The 18,232-nt window shown below is 44.3% G+C and overlaps 1 protein-coding gene and 1 long non-coding RNA gene across 3 annotated transcripts in view; both read right to left on the bottom strand.

Moving 5' to 3' along the window:
• LOC146035413 (ATP-binding cassette sub-family D member 1-like) overlaps nt 1–18,232 on the bottom strand; it is an 84,435-nt gene that overhangs the window by 23,912 nt on the left and 42,291 nt on the right. For both annotated transcript variants that reach the window (XR_014460645.1, XM_083158835.1), the window contains exons 8-9: nt 3,457–3,541; nt 1,962–2,087 (exon numbers count right to left, since the gene is read on the bottom strand). Coding sequence is in view for 1 of the 2 variants with exons in the window: in XM_083158835.1 (XP_083014961.1) it covers nt 1,962–2,087; nt 3,457–3,541 (211 nt within the window). In the remaining variant the exon portion in view is untranslated. The remainder of the gene's footprint in view (nt 1–1,961; nt 2,088–3,456; nt 3,542–18,232) is intronic.
• LOC146036569 (uncharacterized) lies at nt 641–1,239 on the bottom strand. The gene is made up of 2 exons (XR_014460858.1): nt 1,075–1,239; nt 641–796 (listed from the first exon to the last, which is right to left on the bottom strand). It is a non-coding gene; the product is annotated as an uncharacterized LOC146036569 (long non-coding RNA).

Here is an 18,232-nt window from a genome sequence, read left to right as displayed (position 1 = left end):
GTGTAATCACTGTCGGAATCCCAACTGCCGGTCAGTCATCCAGCACCCGGCTGGATTGCCCCAGCCAACATCTTCAACAACACGGCTCTGGGCACACGTAAGATCTAAGTGCCGCCAGCAGTTTTTTACACTCTCAAGGATCACCGTGCTTCATCCAATCTCAATGTCCACTGCTACTGTGAGTACTCTGCCGGGATAACTTCCATTTATATACTTCTTCCATACAGTATATTAGTGTACTTTTAAGACTCAGCCTACTAACCACTGATTAAAGATCTGCTTTACCTGCACCAGCCGGAATGCCAGCAATACATTTCCACAGGGATAAGACAGACCATTAAAAAGACATCAAAACCTGTATATTTACCGATTATTCAGCGTTATGTTATGTTATGTTATGTTATGTTATATATATATATATATATATATATATATATATCCAACCAAACAATATCACTAACAATTTGCGCTAGACTACAGGCGGTCGCCAATAACACTAGACCCCCTACTAGAGGGATCCTATACAATCCAATACACAACCCAATAGTGTTATTTAGGCGCCCTTCAGTGATTAGACAATATAATATGTTATGTCTTTCCAATCAATGTAAAAAAAAAAAAAAATATTATTATCCAAGACTTCTCATTAAGTATAAAACATTTATTTATAAAACACATAAAATGCAAGTGCTCTTGGAAAAGGAGTATTCTCTTTGAATCAGGATCATACCAAGTACCCGACGCGTTTCGTCTCTTTATGAGACTTCATCAGGGGATTGATACTTATAGTATGAATCTTAATTGAATTAAAGTTGTTTTTAGCTTGTAGAATAGTAGGGATAATTTTTATTCACACTGTATTTTCAAAGTGTACTGAAAGTAGTTACTGTTTTTTGATCCTTAATTAAAGAACTTTTTCTTATTTTCTTTCTTTTTAAAATAGAACTGGACCAATTATGAAAAAAGTGGTCCCATACACTACTGGATATTCATGGGGACATGATGCTCAAAGGTCAGTGAATGAAAATTAGGTAGACAAGGATGGCCAATAAAGGCAGAATCTTCAATTTAAACCTTCAATGTGTGATCCCTTAGTTTACTCCCAGGTTTCAATTGGGGAAGTAAATAAGCTGGTATATGGTTTTAATTTTCGGCCTCCAAAAAGGTGATAAATAATCACTTCCTAATTTTTGGGGTGGAGAAAGAATTCCCCTTAGTGTAGCCTGAACCTGTGTACTCTCCAACATCCAAAGAGCAAGTATATATATAACACAATGTGCGGCACTCGGTGCGAATAAAGACAATTCCAGTCAAACAGGCTAAGGGGGGTATCCAATGTCAGGGTCACGGCAGTCGAGCTTGCTCGACCGCCATGACCCAGTCCCGTTCTTGGTCAGCTCGACCGAGAACACGCAGGCGGGATTCAATGTCCCGCCTGCCGGGGAGCAAAAAGGGGGCGTGGCCGCGAGTTGCAGCCGGGAAGAGGCGAGCTGCAGCTGGCAGCTCGTCACTTCCCGGCTGTTCTCGGCAGAACGAGCCCGACAGCTAGTGATGTCGGGCTCGTTCTGCCGAGATACCCTGCTCAATGCTGTCGGGGAAGACAGCATTGAATAGGGCCCGATGGGAGGTGCTCGCCGGAGATTGAATATCCCCCTTAGTATAGCAACGTTTCATTCATTGTAGAATTTCGTCAGGATATATACACATACATACACACACACTTTTATATTGTATTTGTGTACTTGATTTATTTAACCACGCTGGGAGTAATAGCGCTCAAGACACTACACATTTTCTCATTTTGACCATTTATGTGTCAACATTTTGCCCGTGTTGACCTTGTGCATGTTGACACAGTCGACCTAATATACCACACATGACTATTTGACTTAATACACTCCACCCGTAAATAATCAGCTTGCAGCTACTGGGGTTACCAATTTATTCAAGAAGATTCTTACCATAGAGAGGGCCTGTGAGTGATGGACAGCAGTGCAATCCCAGCATCCTTTGCAGCTTGGAAGATCTTGCCCTCCACATCAATGCTTACAGCGCTTGTGCACTCATCCAACAGGGCATATTTTGGTCTGCAAAGATAACCAAATGGTGGTTGTTACAAGAGGGCTTATCTGAAATCTCATCCCACCAACAGCTGACTGCTGTAGTTGACCTCTCATAATAGGTCTTCAATTGTTGAATTGTTCTGCGAAAGTGCTGCAGGTTCCAGCAGTATAATGAAGTGCTGTTAGGGCAGCGGTATTTATAGACAATACTGAGGCATGATCAAGCAGAAATGTAAATCTCAAGGCGATCATATGACCGAACAGAGGGGCAAAACCACATTCTGAACATAAAGAGAGATAGCACAGCACTTATCGGGCTACACATGTAGCTGTAGATCAGGGATGGGGAACCTTTGGCCCTCCAGATGTTGTTATACTACACATCCCAGCATGCCCTGCTACAGTTTTGCTATTTGGCCATGTTAAAACTGTTGCAAAGCATGCTGGGATGTGTAATTCAACAACAGCTGGAAGGCCGAAGGTTCCCCATCCCTGCTGCAGATGTTACTACATCGCTCAGATAGAGTTGCGTAGCCCCGCATGTTGCTATCGTTCCGGCGATTGATATCCAGCGTGTTGGATAATAAAGCAAGTTAATAGCTCGGCTCAGAGCCAGTGTCCTGACAGATCAGCACACAGTGCTGACACATCCCTGTGTGCTGAGCGTTCTGAGCCAACTAGCATCTCTCAGATCGCTCAGCAGGGCCACTACGTGTGTAGGGCCCATTACACAAAAGGAACATTTTGGATTTTATGAAGGAAAGGTATTTCTAATACCCCTTTTACACCAAAAATCCCAGATCCGACCCGGCATTTGGGTCGGATCCGGGATTTACACCATTTACACTGCGGTGCACACCCGCAGTGTAGACGGAGGTGGCGCTTGGAGATGTCATCATCTCTAAGTTCCGGGACCGTGTGATCCCCGCCGCAAACACCTCAGCTCCCGTACACCCCCCAGCCATCGTCCGGGAGGTGAATAGATGCCACACAGGCATCCATTCACCTCCTCTGCTGCCGCCGCTGCCGTCTGCAGAGTATAGCAGACAGCAGCGCAGGCTGTCTGTGCCCCCCCCCCCATCCAACCTGCGGACGCTGCGGTCCGCAGGTTTCACGCCCCCCATTTATGTTAATGGGAGCCAGGTCAGAAGACCCGGCTTACCCATTTACACCGCCCTCTACCCAGGTGCTAGCCGTGTTCTACCCTGGTCAGGACCTGGGTAGAAGTTCCGTGTAAAGGGACACGGCGTGTCCCATTTACACCGCCGCTGACCCGGGTCTGACCTGACAAAGACCCAGGGTTTTGCGGCGGTGTAAAAGGGGTATAATATAGTCCTAGTAATTATTACTATTGAAAGGAAGGCAGAGTGTTAGATTGTGTTTATTTACTAACTTGTGATAAAACATGCGAGCCATTCCTACACGCTGCTTCTCACCACCGGAGAGAACGTCCTTCCAGTCACTGACCGAGTCCCAGCCTGAAAAGACAGAGCAGAGCTCAGCAACACGGCCACATACATTCACAATAACAGCGATTTCCCCCCAATCAGGGGATAGTAATCTCCTGGCTAGTTCACACCCTCTCCCATGAATCACACACTTTGAGCCTTGTTTAGGGGTAGCCAGGATTGTGCCCCAGATGATTTACAGTAGGACGTAGTTGTGTGTATATGCCGAGACATCACACGCGGGGGCCAATTTAGACTTGTTTGTGACGGGACAAATTTGTCCCCGATGGTCGGGATTTCACATGCGCTAACCCCGGGAGCGAACGGCTTCGGTGAGTTTTTACACCCGACGGGGCATTTACTCCAGGAGGGGCGGGAAGGGGGTGGAAGCAGGGGAAATAACCCACCATTTTATTGGCGTGCCCATAAAAACGCTGGGCGTACCCTACATACGCAGGCGTGTCTATGCGGCCCGAATATGGCGATCTGCGGACATAGGGGGAAATTTACTAAAGGAAAATTGTAAAAAAATAGGTGTATTTGTATCCAGAAATACACTCATTTTTGACATTTACTATCCCGAAAGTACGGAAATTCGTATTAGTATTGATGTGCTATCAATATGAATACGAATTGCCGTATTTTTGGGATAGTAAATGTCAAAAATAAGTGTATTTCTGGATACAAATACACCTATTTTTTACAAATTTCCTTTAGTAAATTTCCCCCATAAAGTCTAGATGGACTTTTATTAGAGAACGGGTGAAGAATCATTTGATGGTGAGTGACCAGAATTGTGCCAGTCTTGTATCAGGTGTTCAAATGTATTTACTTACACCCCTAGATAGATCGGGTAGTTGGTTTCCCAATGAGACAAGTTCTAATGTCGCATTATCCGATTTGTACACAATATAATATAATTAGTTAGAAGCCCGTCAAAATGACGACTTCTGCAATGTACTTTCCCTTTGAGCTTGTGGCAGTTTTTAGCCCACGAACTCTACACCCCACCCCCAGTTCCCATCTGCTCCTACCTCACATCTGTCTACACGGCTCCCTCTCTCCATATCCAGCAAGTTTCAAACAGATCAGTGTCCCTGCAAAATGTGCTTTCACTTTCTGTCATAACATCTTTCAGCACACAAAGGGGTTTATTTAAAAGATGGGAGTTCTATTTCAGATGGAATGTTGCTATGGGTAACCAATCAGATACTATTATCTTCTAGAAGGAGCTAAATAAATAAGTAGATTCTGCCCATAGCAACATCCCATCTGAAACAGAACTCCCATGTTAGTAAATAAACCCCCCAAAAAACTTTGGTATGGTGAGTGGCCTTTAGTGGTCACTGGCGATACTTGACCTCATAGAGGTGAGGAGTAGATATATATATATATATATATATATGCAACAGACGGCGGCACTCAGCATAACAAACGGAATCAGGATAGCAGTAATTGCCAACGTTTCGAACCACTTTATTCGGTTCTTCCTCAGGACAGTGTCCTGAGGAAGAACCGAATAAAGTGGTTCGAAACGTTGGCAATTACTGCTATCCTGATTCCGTTTGTTATGCTGAGTGCCGCCGTCTGTTGCATGTATTGGATTCCCGTTTGATCCCTAATACCTGCTGTTGTGTCTTATTTCTTCGAGTGCCGCCTATCTACAAACTGCATATCAGGACCATAACAGGTCCTTGGAAGGCACCGGAACAAGGTTATCCTTGTACATCGGAGTGCTGTCCACTTTCCCGTTCTATATATAGATATATGTATATATCTATATATATATATCTATCTATCTATATCGAGAGAGAGAGAGAGAGAGAGAGAGAGAGAGAGAGAGAGAGAGAGAGAGAGAGAGAGAGAGCGAGAGATGAAGTAACAAATACACAACGACCATGGTCTTACATTGCACTGATAAATCGCTGCACCAGCCCACCAATCAGGAGAAGCTTGGGAAGGAGATGCAACCACGGCATATTGGCCCGCCCTTTTCCTATGGACCCTTGATTCCTGGTATTATATTCTCCCTATTCTGCCCACTCCACTAGGAAGCTGGTCGTGATGCGGAAGATCCATCCACTCTTTCATGGTCTGGTAGTCCCCCAGACCTTCTGGGAGAGTAACTTCTTTGTACTATCTCTAATGTATTTATATCCTTCTGGAGATATGGGGGGTATGCAATCCCAGATCACGACTGTTGATCCCTCCCGACAGCAAATCGGCAGCAAATCGGCAGGCGGGATTCAATGTCCCAGCCGCCGATCTGCAAAAAGGGGGTGTGTCCACGTAAACGGCCATGGATTGTCGATATACAGCCAGCATCGCAACAATCCATGGCCATTATCTGCAGAATGGGATTGATAGCTTTTAAAGTCGGGCTCTTTCTTTCGTGATCCCTCTACAATGCTGTCGGTAAAGACAGCATTGACTAGGGCCCCATTGCTATGGGTGTGGTATAGGGTTCCGACAGTCGGGATCCCGACAGTCATTAGCCCGACTTCGGGATCCAGACTGCCCGGAGTCAGACAGCATGGTGAGTGCAACAAAGCCCCTTGCAGGCACGGTGCGCTCGCCACCTATTCTATTCTCCCTCTATGGGGGTCGTGGACTCCCACGAGGGAAAATAGCGGGTGGCCGTCGGGCACCTGTCTGTCGGCGTTTGGACAGTCAGGATCCCGACATTGGGTAAATGACCGTCAGGATCCCGACTGTCGGGACCACGATTGGCACCCATTGCTATTTCCCCTGTCGGAAGTAGTGGCAGAGGATTGCTTACCCCCCATGGTCTCGAGAACTGGACACAGTATTCTATATGAGGCCGTCCAAATGACCTATACAGTGGCATTATTACTTCTTTCTTTAATGTGCAAAGCTTTGTCAGTTAATTGAATTGCTCAGCACTGACTGTTAAATTTACCAAGATCCGTGTTTGACATATTGCAATACGCTGGACATCACCAGCAATTCGGTGGTCCAAAATACAGGATCGAATGTGACTACCAATTGCAAAGCATCATTGTATTTAGGCCTAAAAGCCCATTCAAATTGTCTCATATAAAGACAGACTCTGCTGCCAAATCGCTGTCTCAATGCGATGATTATTGTCAGAAAACCAACAACCATTTCCTATTATTCTCCTATTGTTAGAAGCAAGTGGATGTCAGTTAGCAATCACACAGCCATATAAAAACACCCCAAACTAGATTGCCTGATAATCTGGGGGTTTTGGTTGAGAGTAAAACCAGATAGAGAATGCAGATTAACCCCTTCACGACATTTGACGTATATATACGTCATGGCCGGGAAGTACTTCCCGACCGTTGACGTATATATACGTCATGGCTTAAAACTGTCACTGCGTCTAGAGACGCAGTGACAGAGGGACGATGTCTGCTGTCCCTGACAGCAGACATGTCCGTGCATGCCCAGGGGGGGCGGCGATGCCGCCCCCCCGTCGGCGATCGCTGTGATTGGCTGTTCATTGTGAACAGCCATTCACAGCGTTTTCTGTGTCACCGGCGAATAACGTTCGCCGGTGACACGGGATCGGAGGTGATTGGTGCTGTAAAGTACAGCACCAATCACCGCGGGGTGTAAGGGTGACACTGGTGTCACCCCACCTCACCCCTCCCGCCCCCAAAGGCCGTGATTGGTTCGTCGGACCGACGGACCAATCACAGCCATGGAGGGGGGTTTAAACTAACGGTGACTGCACTGCAGACGCCATTCCGGTCTGGAATAGCGTGCAGTGCGGTCACCGTGCCCAGCTGCCGCCTATACTGACCAGAACCCATCCAAAATACTTACCTGATCATTGATATTGCTTATGCTTGTGACATCTTGTGACATCCTGTGACATCTTGTGCTGCTGCGATTTATTAGATAGAGAGAGAGTTAGAGAGAGAGAGATAGAGAGAGATAGAGAGAGATAGAGAGGCCTAGTGCTATATTTTGTGCTGCTGCAGTGTGATAGAGCTATAGATAGAGAGATAGAGAGAGATAGAGAGAGAGAGATAGAGAGAGAGATAGTGACAGATTGTGCTATATATTTTTTATATAACTGAAAGAGATAGAGAGAGATAGAGAGAGATAGAGAGGCCTAGTGCTATATTTTGTGCTGCTGCAGTGTGATAGAGCTATAGATAGATAGAGAGAGATAGAGAGAGAGAGATAGAGAGATAGTGACAGATTGTGCTATATATTTTTTATATAACTGACTGCTGCCCCCCCTTTTGTGCTGATCAGTATAAATTAACTGATCAGCAACTTTTTGGGGGCGCAGGTTTTTTTTTATATATAGATATACCTGTCAGTGCTGCTGCTGCAGTGTCATAGAGTGATAGATAGTGAGAGATAGAGAGATAGAGAGAGATAGTGACAGAGAGTGATAGAGAGTGCTAAATTTTGTGTCTGCTGCCCCCGCCTTTTGTGCTGATCACTATATCTGAGGTGATCAGCAACTTTTTGGGGGTACAGAGGTTTTTTTTTTTATATATATACCTGTCAGTACCACCAAAGGTTGTGCACCTGCTGCCCCTCACTGGTAATCAGTGTCGCATCACTGATCACCTTTTTTTATTTTTTGTGAGTGCTGTGGGGTCTTTTTTACATTTTTTTTTTTACACACACTGTGATTTTGTGTGTGTCCTGTGGCCACTGTGCGCTGATCAGTGACGTACATCACTGATCAGCTTTTTCGGCACAGGGTTGATCTATTTTTTTTTTTTTTGGATCAAATTCCTGTTGCCTTTGAGCGCTGTTCAGTGACGGACGTTACTGACCAACATCTGTGCTCAATTTTTGGCGCAGGACCTTTTTTTTTTTTTTTAACCCCTTCCATTTTTTTTTTAACCCCTTCCATTTTTTTTTTTAACCCCTTCCATTTTTTTTTAACCCCTTCCATTTTTTTTTTAACCCCTTACATTTTTTTTTTTTTAACCCTTCAATTTTTTTTTTTTTGTATTTTTTTTTTTTCTGCACTACATACACACTACACACTACATACCCCCCGGGTTGAAATAAAGTTTGTACCCCCCCCTACACTATACACGTGTTGAAACATTTCACTACCAGTAACACAAAAATATAAATGGCATCCCAAATGTCATCCCAAATGTCGTCCCAGTCATCCAGGAGAATGTATTCGGTGGAGGAGGCATATGCCATGCTTGCCTCTGACTCTGACACAGCCAGTGAGGCAAGCGGGGAATTTGAAGGATTTGTCTTAAGCTCCTCTTCCTCCTCTGATGATGAGGGACCCCCTCAAAGACGCCCCCGTAGAGCAGCTGAGACCCCCCCCCCAATAATTGATCTCGTATGGACCCCACCACCAGACAATTTTGAGCCCCAGGTTCCTGAGTTTTTGGCCATCCCAGGAATCCAATTTGATTCAACAGGTCTCAGAGAAATTGACTTTTTCAAATTATTTTTCTCTGATGATTTTATAAATTTAATGGTGGACCAAACTAATTTATATGCCCAGCAGTTTATTGCTCAAAACCCCACGTCATCATTTGCTAGGTGGACCCCTGTAGATGCAGTAGAGATGATGACGTTTTGGGGTCTGGTGTTACATATGGGCATAGTAAAAAAGCCACAAATTAGGCAATATTGGAGTACAGATGTTCTGTACAGCACCCCATTTCACCGTATGGCCATGCCCCGGGCTCGTTTTGAGGCAATCCATAAATTTATACATTATACCGATAATGCACAGTGCCCACCCAGAGATGATCCCACCTTTGACAGGCTATTCAAAGTCAGGCCGGTCATTGATCATTTCAGTGCCAAATTTGCAGAGCTATACATCCCTGATAAATGTATTAGTATCGACGAGTCCCTTATACATTTTAAAGGAAGGGTTAAATTCCGCCAGTACCTTCCCAGTAAGAGGGCAAGGTATGGCATAAAAATGTATAAGCTGTGTGAAAGCACCACAGGGTACACCCACAAGTTTAGGGTATATGAAGGGAAGGATTCAAGAATTGAACCACCAGAATGCCCCCCCTCCCTCGTAGGTGTTAGTGGAAAAATTGTCTGGGATTTAATGCACCCCTTCCTGGATAAGGGTTATCACCTCTATGTGGATAACTTTTACACCAGCATCCCCCTGTTTAAGGCCCTTGGTTCAAGAGGTACAGCAGCTTGCGGTACTGTGCGCAAGAACCAAAGAGGCCTCCCCAAAACGCACATTGCCCAAGTAATGAGAAGGGGTGAAAGCAGGGGAATATGCACCGAAAATATGTTGTTGGTCAAATATAAGGACAAGAGGGATGTCCTTATACTGACAACAATTCATGGAGACAGTACCACCTCCATCCCTGTACGAGGTACCAGTACCCACACCTCAAAACCAAATTGTATCCTAGATTACAATAAGTACATGGGCGGAGTGGATCTTTCAGATCAGGTACTGAAGCCGTACAGTGCCCTGCGGAAAACAAATATCTGGTACAAGAAGCTGGCCGTGTATATCATCCAGATGGCACTGTATAACGCTTACGTGCTATTCCGTTCTACCGGCCAGAGGGGGACATTTATGCACTTTCAAGAGGAAGTCATAAAGAGCCTAACATTTGGGAATCAGCAGGCAGAGGGCCCCAGTACTTTTAGTACTGGCCCCCGTATTGTACCAGGGCAGCATTTTCCCAACGAAATCCCCTCCACTGCAAGAAAGGGCAGGACACAAAAAAGGTGCAAAGTTTGCTATAAAAAGGGAATAAGAAAGGAAACTATTTTCCACTGTGAAACTTGCCCCGACAAACCCGGCCTATGTATAAAGGAGTGTTTCAAAATATACCACACATCTATGGATTATTAGGTTCATCATTTCACCGTGCTTCGGGGGTCTTGCTAATGCCACATAGCACCCACCATTCATTCCACCAGAATCTGAGCTGCAAAAACCAAAAATCACTCCTTCCCTTCTGAGTCCTGCCATGCACCCAACTGGTATTTTTTGGTCACATGTGAGGCATTGCCGTACTCTGGAGAAATGGGGGCACAGATTTTGGGGTGCTTTGTCTCCTTCATTCCTTGTGAAAATGAAAAATTTTGAGCCAGAAGTACATTTTTGTGTAAAAAAATGTATTTTTTTCATTTTCACTGCCCAGTTGTACCAAAATTGATGAAACCCCTGGGGGTTTGAAATGTACACTATACCCCTAGATGAATTCCCTGAGGGGTGTAGTTTGCAAAATGGGGTCACTTGTGGGGGGGTTCCACTGTATTGGTAATGCAACATAGCACCCACCATTCATTCCACCAAAATCTGTGCTGCAAAATCCAAAAATCACTCCTTCCCTTCTGAGTCCTGCCATGCACCAAACTGGTATTTTTGGTCACATGTGAGGCATTGCCGTACTCTGGAGAAATGGGGGCACAGATTTTGGGGTGCTTTGTCTCCTTTATTCCTTGTGAAAATGAAAAATTTTGAGCCAGAAGTACATTTTTGTGTAAAAAAATGTATTTTTTTCATTTTCACATCCCAGTTATACCAAAATTGGTGAAACCCCTGGGGGTTTGAAATGTACACTATACCCCTAGATGAATTCCCTGAGGGGTGTAGTTTGCAAAATGGGGTCACTTGTGGGGGGGGTTCCACTGTATTGGTAATGCAACATAGCACCCACCATTCATTCCACCAAAATCTGTGCTGCAAAATCCAAAAATCACTCCTTCCCTTCTGAGTCCTGCCATGCACCCAACTGGTATTTTTTGGTCACATGTGAGGCATTGCCGTACTCTGGAGAAATGGGGGCACAGATTTTGGGGTGCTTTGTCTCCTTCATTCCTTGTGAAAATGAAAAATTTTGAGCCAGAAGTACATTTTTGTGTAAAAAAATGTATTTTTTTCATTTTCACATCCCAGTTATACCAAAATTGGTGAAACCCCTGGGGGTTTGAAATGTACACTATACCCCTAGATGAATTCCCTGAGGGGTGTAGTTTGCAAAATGGGGTCACTTGTGGGGGGGTTCCACTGTATTGGTAATGCAACATAGCACCCACCATTCATTCCACCAAAATCTGTGCTGCAAAATCCAAAAATCACTCCTTCCCTTCTGAGTCCTGCCATGCACCCAACTGGTATTTTTTGGTCACATGTGAGGCATTGCCGTTTTCTGGAGAAATGGGGGCACAGATTTTGGGGTGCTTTGTCTCCTTCATTCCTTGTGAAAATGAAAAATTTTGAGCCAGAAGTACATTTTTGTGTAAAAAAATGTATTTTTTTCATTTTCACATCCCAGTTATACCAAAATTGGTGAAACCCCTGGGGGTTTGAAATGTACACTATACCCCTAGATGAATTCCCTGAGGGGTGTAGTTTGCAAAATGGGGTCACTTGTGGGGGGGTTCCACTGTATTGGTGCTTGGGGGGTCTTGCTAATGCGACATAGCACCCACCAAAATTCCACCAGAATCTGAGCTGCAAAATCCAAAAATCACTCCTTCCCTTCTAAGTCCTGCCATGCACCCAACTGGTATTTTTTGGTCACATGTGAGGCATTGCCGTACTCGGGAGAAATTGGGGCACAGATTTTGGGGTGCTTTGTCTCCTTCATTCCTTGTGAAAATGAAAAATTTTGAGCCAGAACTGCATGTTTGTGTAAAAAAATGTAATTTTCCATTTTCACATCCCAGTTGTACCAAAATTGGTGAAACCCCTGGGGGTTTGAAATGTACACTATACCCCTAGATGAATTCCCTGAGGGGTGTACTTTGCAAAATGGGGTGACTTGTGGGGGGGTTCCACTGTATTGGTGCTTTGGGAGTCTTGCTAATGCAACATAGCACCCACCATTCATTCCACCAAAATCTTTGCTGCAAAATCCAAAAATCACTCCTTCCCTTCTGAGTCCTGCCATGCACCCAACTGGTATTTTTTGGTCACATGTGAGGCATTGCCGTACTCTGGAGAAATGGGGGCACAGATTTTGGGGTGCTTTGTCTCCTTCATTCCTTGTGAAAATGAAAAATTTTGAGCCAGAAGTACATTTTTGTGTAAAAAAATGTATTTTTTTCATTTTCACATCCCAGTTATACCAAAATTGGTGAAACCCCTGGGGGTTTGAAATGTACACTATACCCCTAGATGAATTCCCTGAGGGGTGTAGTTTGCAAAATGGGGTCACTTGTGGGGGGGTTCCACTGTATTGGTGCTTGGGGGGTCTTGCTAATGCGACATAGCACCCACCAAAATTCCACCAGAATCTGAGCTGCAAAATCCAAAAATCACTCCTTCCCTTCTAAGTCCTGCCATGCACCCAACTGGTATTTTTTGGTCACATGTGAGGCATTGCCGTACTCGGGAGAAATTGGGGCACAGATTTTGGGGTGCTTTGTCTCCTTCATTCCTTGTGAAAATGAAAAATTTTGAGCCAGAACTGCATGTTTGTGTAAAAAAATGTAATTTTCCATTTTCACATCCCAGTTGTACCAAAATTGGTGAAACCCCTGGGGGTTTGAAATGTACACTATACCCCTAGATGAATTCCCTGAGGGGTGTAGTTTGCAAAATGGGGTCACTTGTGGGGGGGTTCCACTGTATTGGTGCTTGGGGGGTCTTGCTAATGCGACATAGCACCCACCAAAATTCCACCAGAATCTGAGCTGCAAAATCCAAAAATCACTCCTTCCCTTCTAAGTCCTGCCATGCACCCAACTGGTATTTTTTGGTCACATGTGAGGCATTGCCGTACTCGGGAGAAATTGGGGCACAGATTTTGGGGTGCTTTGTCTCCTTCATTCCTTGTGAAAATGAAAAATTTTGAGCCAGAACTGCATGTTTGTGTAAAAAAAATGTAATTTTCCATTTTCACATCCCAGTTGTACCAAAATTGGTGAAACCCCTGGGGGTTTGAAATGTACACTATACCCCTAGATGAATTCCCTGAGGGGTGTACTTTGCAAAATGGGGTGACTTGTGGGGGGGTTCCACTGTATTGGTGCTTTGGGAGTCTTGCTAATGCAACATAGCACCCACCATTCATTCCACCAAAATCTTTGCTGCAAAATCCAAAAATCACTCCTTCCCTTCTGAGTCCTGCCATGCACCCAACTGGTATTTTTTGGTCACATGTGAGGCATTGCCGTACTCGGGAGAAATTGGGGCACAGATTTTGGGGTGCTTTGTCTCCTTCATTCCTTGCGAAAATGAAAAATTTTGAGCCAGAACTGCATGTTTGTGTAAAAAAATGTAATTTTCCATTTTCACATCCCAGTTGTACCAAAATTGGTGAAACCCCTGGGGGTTTGAAATGAACACTATACCCCTAGATAAATTCCATGAGGGGTGTAGATTGCAAAATGGGGTGACTTGTGGGGGAGGTTCCTAACTTTTAGCACTTATGGTGCCTAGAAACCTACATGGTGCCTAAAAAAAAATCTCATAAAAAGGAGGCTCCAAAATTAAGTAGGTGCTCCTTCTATTATGAAGCCTGTGGTTTGGTCAACGTGCACACTAGGGCCACATATAGGATATTTTTGAAAACAAAAGAATTGGGGGAATCAATTTTTAGTCACATTTCTCTAGTAAAATCTACTGTATTCGTTAGAAAAATGTATTAAAATTGAAACTCTGCAAAAAAAAAGAAATTTTGAAATTTCACCTACACTTTGTTTTAATTCCTGTGAAACACCTAAAGGGTTAACAAACTTCCAAAATGCTGTTTTGAATACTGTGAGGGGTGCAGTTTTTGAAATGGCATCATTTATGGGGGTGTCTCACATACAAGTCCCTCAAAGTCACATCAGAACTGAACTGGTCCCTAAAAAAATCAGTGTTTGAAATTTTCATGAAAATTTGAGAATTTGCTATTCATATTGTAAGCCTCCTAGTGTCCAAAAAAATTAAAAGGAAGTTGAAATAATGATGGAAACATAAAGTAGACATATGGTCTATGTTAGTTATTAACTATTTTGAGTGGTATGATTATTTGTCTCACAAGCAGAAAATTTAACATTTTGCAAATTGCAAAATTTTCCATTTTTTCACGATATTTTGGTATTTTTCACAAAAAAACACAGACTGTATCGACGAAAATTTACCACTAACTTGAAGTACAATGTGTCACGAGAAAACAATCTCAAAATCACTGGGATAAGTAAAAGCAAAAAAAAGTTATCCCCACTTAAGTGAGACATGTCAGATTTGAAAAAAAGGGCTCTGTCATGAAGGCACAAACTGGCTCTGTCATGAAGGGGTTAATTATACCCCTTTCAGACATACGGCAAAATCCTGGGATTTTCCACGTGCACAATCCCGGGACTAGGATATGTAGGCTCTACCTGGGATTTTAGTCCTCTAAAATCCCGGGTCCTGCGCACCTGCAATGGACCCAGGATTTTTTTTAATAACCGGGTTTGAACTGGGTCTAAAATCCCGGGTAGTATGTCTGAATGGGGTATTACATTCCCTTTACACAGGAAAGGGTCATATTTGGGTTTCCCCCTAAATTCCAGTGTGTTAATAAGGGTAGTGAGAAAATGTCATTGGCTTCAAGTTTTGCAGCCAGAAAAAAACCCCTTCAAAGCTGGGTACATCCGGGTTCTCCTGTATTTTCTTTGTAAAAGAGAAACTTCATCATCATGTATAGTGGAACCTTACCCAAGATGAGTATGTAGGGAAATGAGGTTGTAGGGTGAGGAATTTGAAGAGGATTCTGTGGGGCGGGGAATGGGAGCCAGTGCAGATATTGTAGAAGGAGAGTGGCTGGAGAGGAAGATAAGTCTAGCCAAAAAGTTGAGAATAAATACATATACAGGAATCCTACATAAGAATGCAGGAGTCACAGAAGAATGCACTAAGGGAGCATGTTTGTCTTCGGAAGCCAACTAGACAAAGAGTACCAGAAACAGTGGTTGCGGTTACTTCTATTCCATACTTGCCTACTTTTGAAAGGGAGATTATAGTTGGCAGGAGAATTTTGCACAGCGCCCCATTGAGGGGGCGTGTCAGGCTCCACTAAAAGGGCGTGTCTAGTTCCATATAAGGAGAGATTGTGAAAAGAGATTGTAAACGTGGCACCTAGAAGCGTGGGTGTGTACTGCTACATCTGAGAGGAATCTTTTAAAATGACTTATATCAAAATGTAGATGAGCCCCAAAGCAGTTAGTAAGAGCTACTGGGAAATGGCGCTGATGATTCAATGTAAATATCTGTCTCTAATTCCTTTTTTACGCCACAAATGTAACAGTGTAATGTGGGCTAAGTGAAATGAGGTAGATTGGTAGACTAATGAGGGAGATTGCTGCTATTTCAGGGAGTCTCCTGCAGAATGCAGGAGGGTAGGCAAGTATGTTCTATTTCCAACACGAAGCACAAAGCCTCCTCATCACCCAGACAGGTTCTGTGCACAAAAGGAGGATGCGCACGCAGAAGTAAGTATGCATGGTTCCACTCCTAAAAGGAGAAAGCAACAATTGTTCTAAAGAGCTAATGCCATCAATTTGTGTGTGAAGTTGTGTCAATTATTAAGCAATTTGGCTTTTAGTAAATTGGCAATCCAAAACACGTGACTGCCGATAGCCAATCAGAAATTGCGATAATTTTAACGATAAAATCAGAGTAAATCCAAGTAAAACCAAACCTGCTCATCTCTATAAAATAATCTAATATTGCTTAGTAGATATACCCCTAATACTTCTCCTCAGATAATAATGTTTTACATCAGAGCCTTTCAAATATTGGCATGAAGAAGACGGTTAGATTTATGTATAAAACATGTTTTTGCACGGTGAATAATCAGTACAGGAGAGTAAATACAGGTGGTCAGGAAGTCACTGAGATTGCCAGCTGGACACATCTGGAACCTTTAGCAAAAATGTAGGAAAAACTAAATATTCATCACCATCAAATCTGAAGAATAAATGACCAGATGCGGTTACTTTGGGCAACCAATTAGTCGTTACGCAGATACATCTGTGAAAAGAGATATGCATCTTAAAGTGTAATGCTTCTAATGAATTGCTGAATTCAGTCTTAAGGTGCCCACACATTAGAAAGATCTGCAATCTAAAGATGTGCGCATAAATTAGCCTTGAAATCTTTTTTTCCTTCCTGGACAAAAGGTTTCAGGCAAGCGCACATCTTTACCAAGGATTTCGGTACTCTTTACTTAGTTGGGCGCCCGTCGCGGTCATCGCGGGTACATTTATGTCTGGCCGCGACGCGACCGACGCGATGCCCGCGATTTCCCATTGAAACCCATGTTAAACATGGAAATCGTGTCGGTCGCGTCGCGGCCGGCCATAAATGTACCCGCGATGCCCGCGACGCGATGCTCCCGATTTACCATAGGAATCAATGTTAAAAGGCGCGATGGACCCGATTTTACTGTTAAATGGCTCAATGGACCCGATTTGGCCATAGGAATCAATGTTAAATGGGCCACAGAGCCCATTAACCCTTAAATGTCCCCCCAAATTTTTAACGCCACCCCACGATCCACGCTAACCCGAAGCGTGGCGAGCGCAGCGAGCCCGCGAGGGGCGGCGGTACGCGTCCTCCGACCTTTTCATGCCCTACTATCCACTAGGGCGTGGAGTGAGAATATAATAGTGTGGCGAGCGCAGCGAGCCACCGAGCCCGAAGCGTGGCGAGCGCAGCGAGCCCCGCGAGGGGACGCGGATACCTTCACAGTTATACGCGTCCCCTCGCGGGCTTCACAGGTGTCCGTGGCGACGCCGACACCTGTGAAGCCCGCGAGGGGACGCGTCTACCTGTGAAGGTATCCGCGTCCGCTCGCCACGCTTCGGGCTCGGTGGCTCGCTGCGCTCGCCACACTATTCTATTCTCACTCCACGCCCTAGTGGATAGTAGGGCATGAAAAGGTCGGAGGACGCGTACCGCTGCGCTCGCCACGCTTCGGGTTGGCGTGGATCGTGGGGTGGCGTTAAAAATTGGGGGGGACATTTCAGGGTTAATTGTGCCTATTTGGGCTCTGTGGCCCATTTAACATTGATTCCTATGGCCAAATCGGGTCCATTGAGGCATTTAACAGTAAAATCGCGGTCAATCAGCCTTTTTAACATTGTTCCCTATGGGAAAATCGCGGTCATCGCGGGCATCCCGATTTACCCGCGATTTTTACCCCCGACGCCCGCGATTTCAATCGCTGGCGCCCTTCTAGGTAAAGAGTACCGGATTTCTCTTAACATCTGATGTGCGTTCCTATGGATCTTATGCTAAATCTTCTGATCTTTCATGCAGCATGTAAGATCAGAAGATTAAGCAAACGATCCACGAGAGCAAGCATCCTATTGAGATGTTCTAGTGTGTGGGCACCTTTACTCTGAAACACTATAACTGGCATGTAACCCAATCTAACATCCTATACATTATGTTAATGCCTACAGTGTTTTTGCACTCTATACAATGGTTAAAAAGAAGTCATACAATGCCATCTGCAGGCTGTATTTGGAATTGCATTCTAATAATTAAAGCTTTATTTACAACCTCAGGGCAGATTGGTGTGGAACACTAGCACTGGAAATGTGTGGAAGTTGCCCTAACGAGCATGGGGGCTAGAGGAGATAGTAGTCTATCAATAGATAGTGCGAGTGTGGGAGATGAGATTGTGCGGGATGGTGGGAAGATAATCAGCTCAGTCTTAAGGGGTGAACAAACATGGACCGATTCTTCTAAGCGATTTTGACTACATCATCAAAATCGCTTGGTAGGTTTGCCTAAATCACCCCATGTGTACAAAGCGGGCG

The sequence above is a fragment of the Crinia signifera genome, chromosome 9, assembly GCF_055691185.1.
Source record: "Crinia signifera chromosome 9, ASM5569118v1, whole genome shotgun sequence".
Taxonomy (NCBI): domain Eukaryota; kingdom Metazoa; phylum Chordata; class Amphibia; order Anura; family Myobatrachidae; genus Crinia; species Crinia signifera.
Note: the sequence above shows the minus strand (reverse complement) of the source record. Positions and strands in the feature narration are given on the sequence as shown.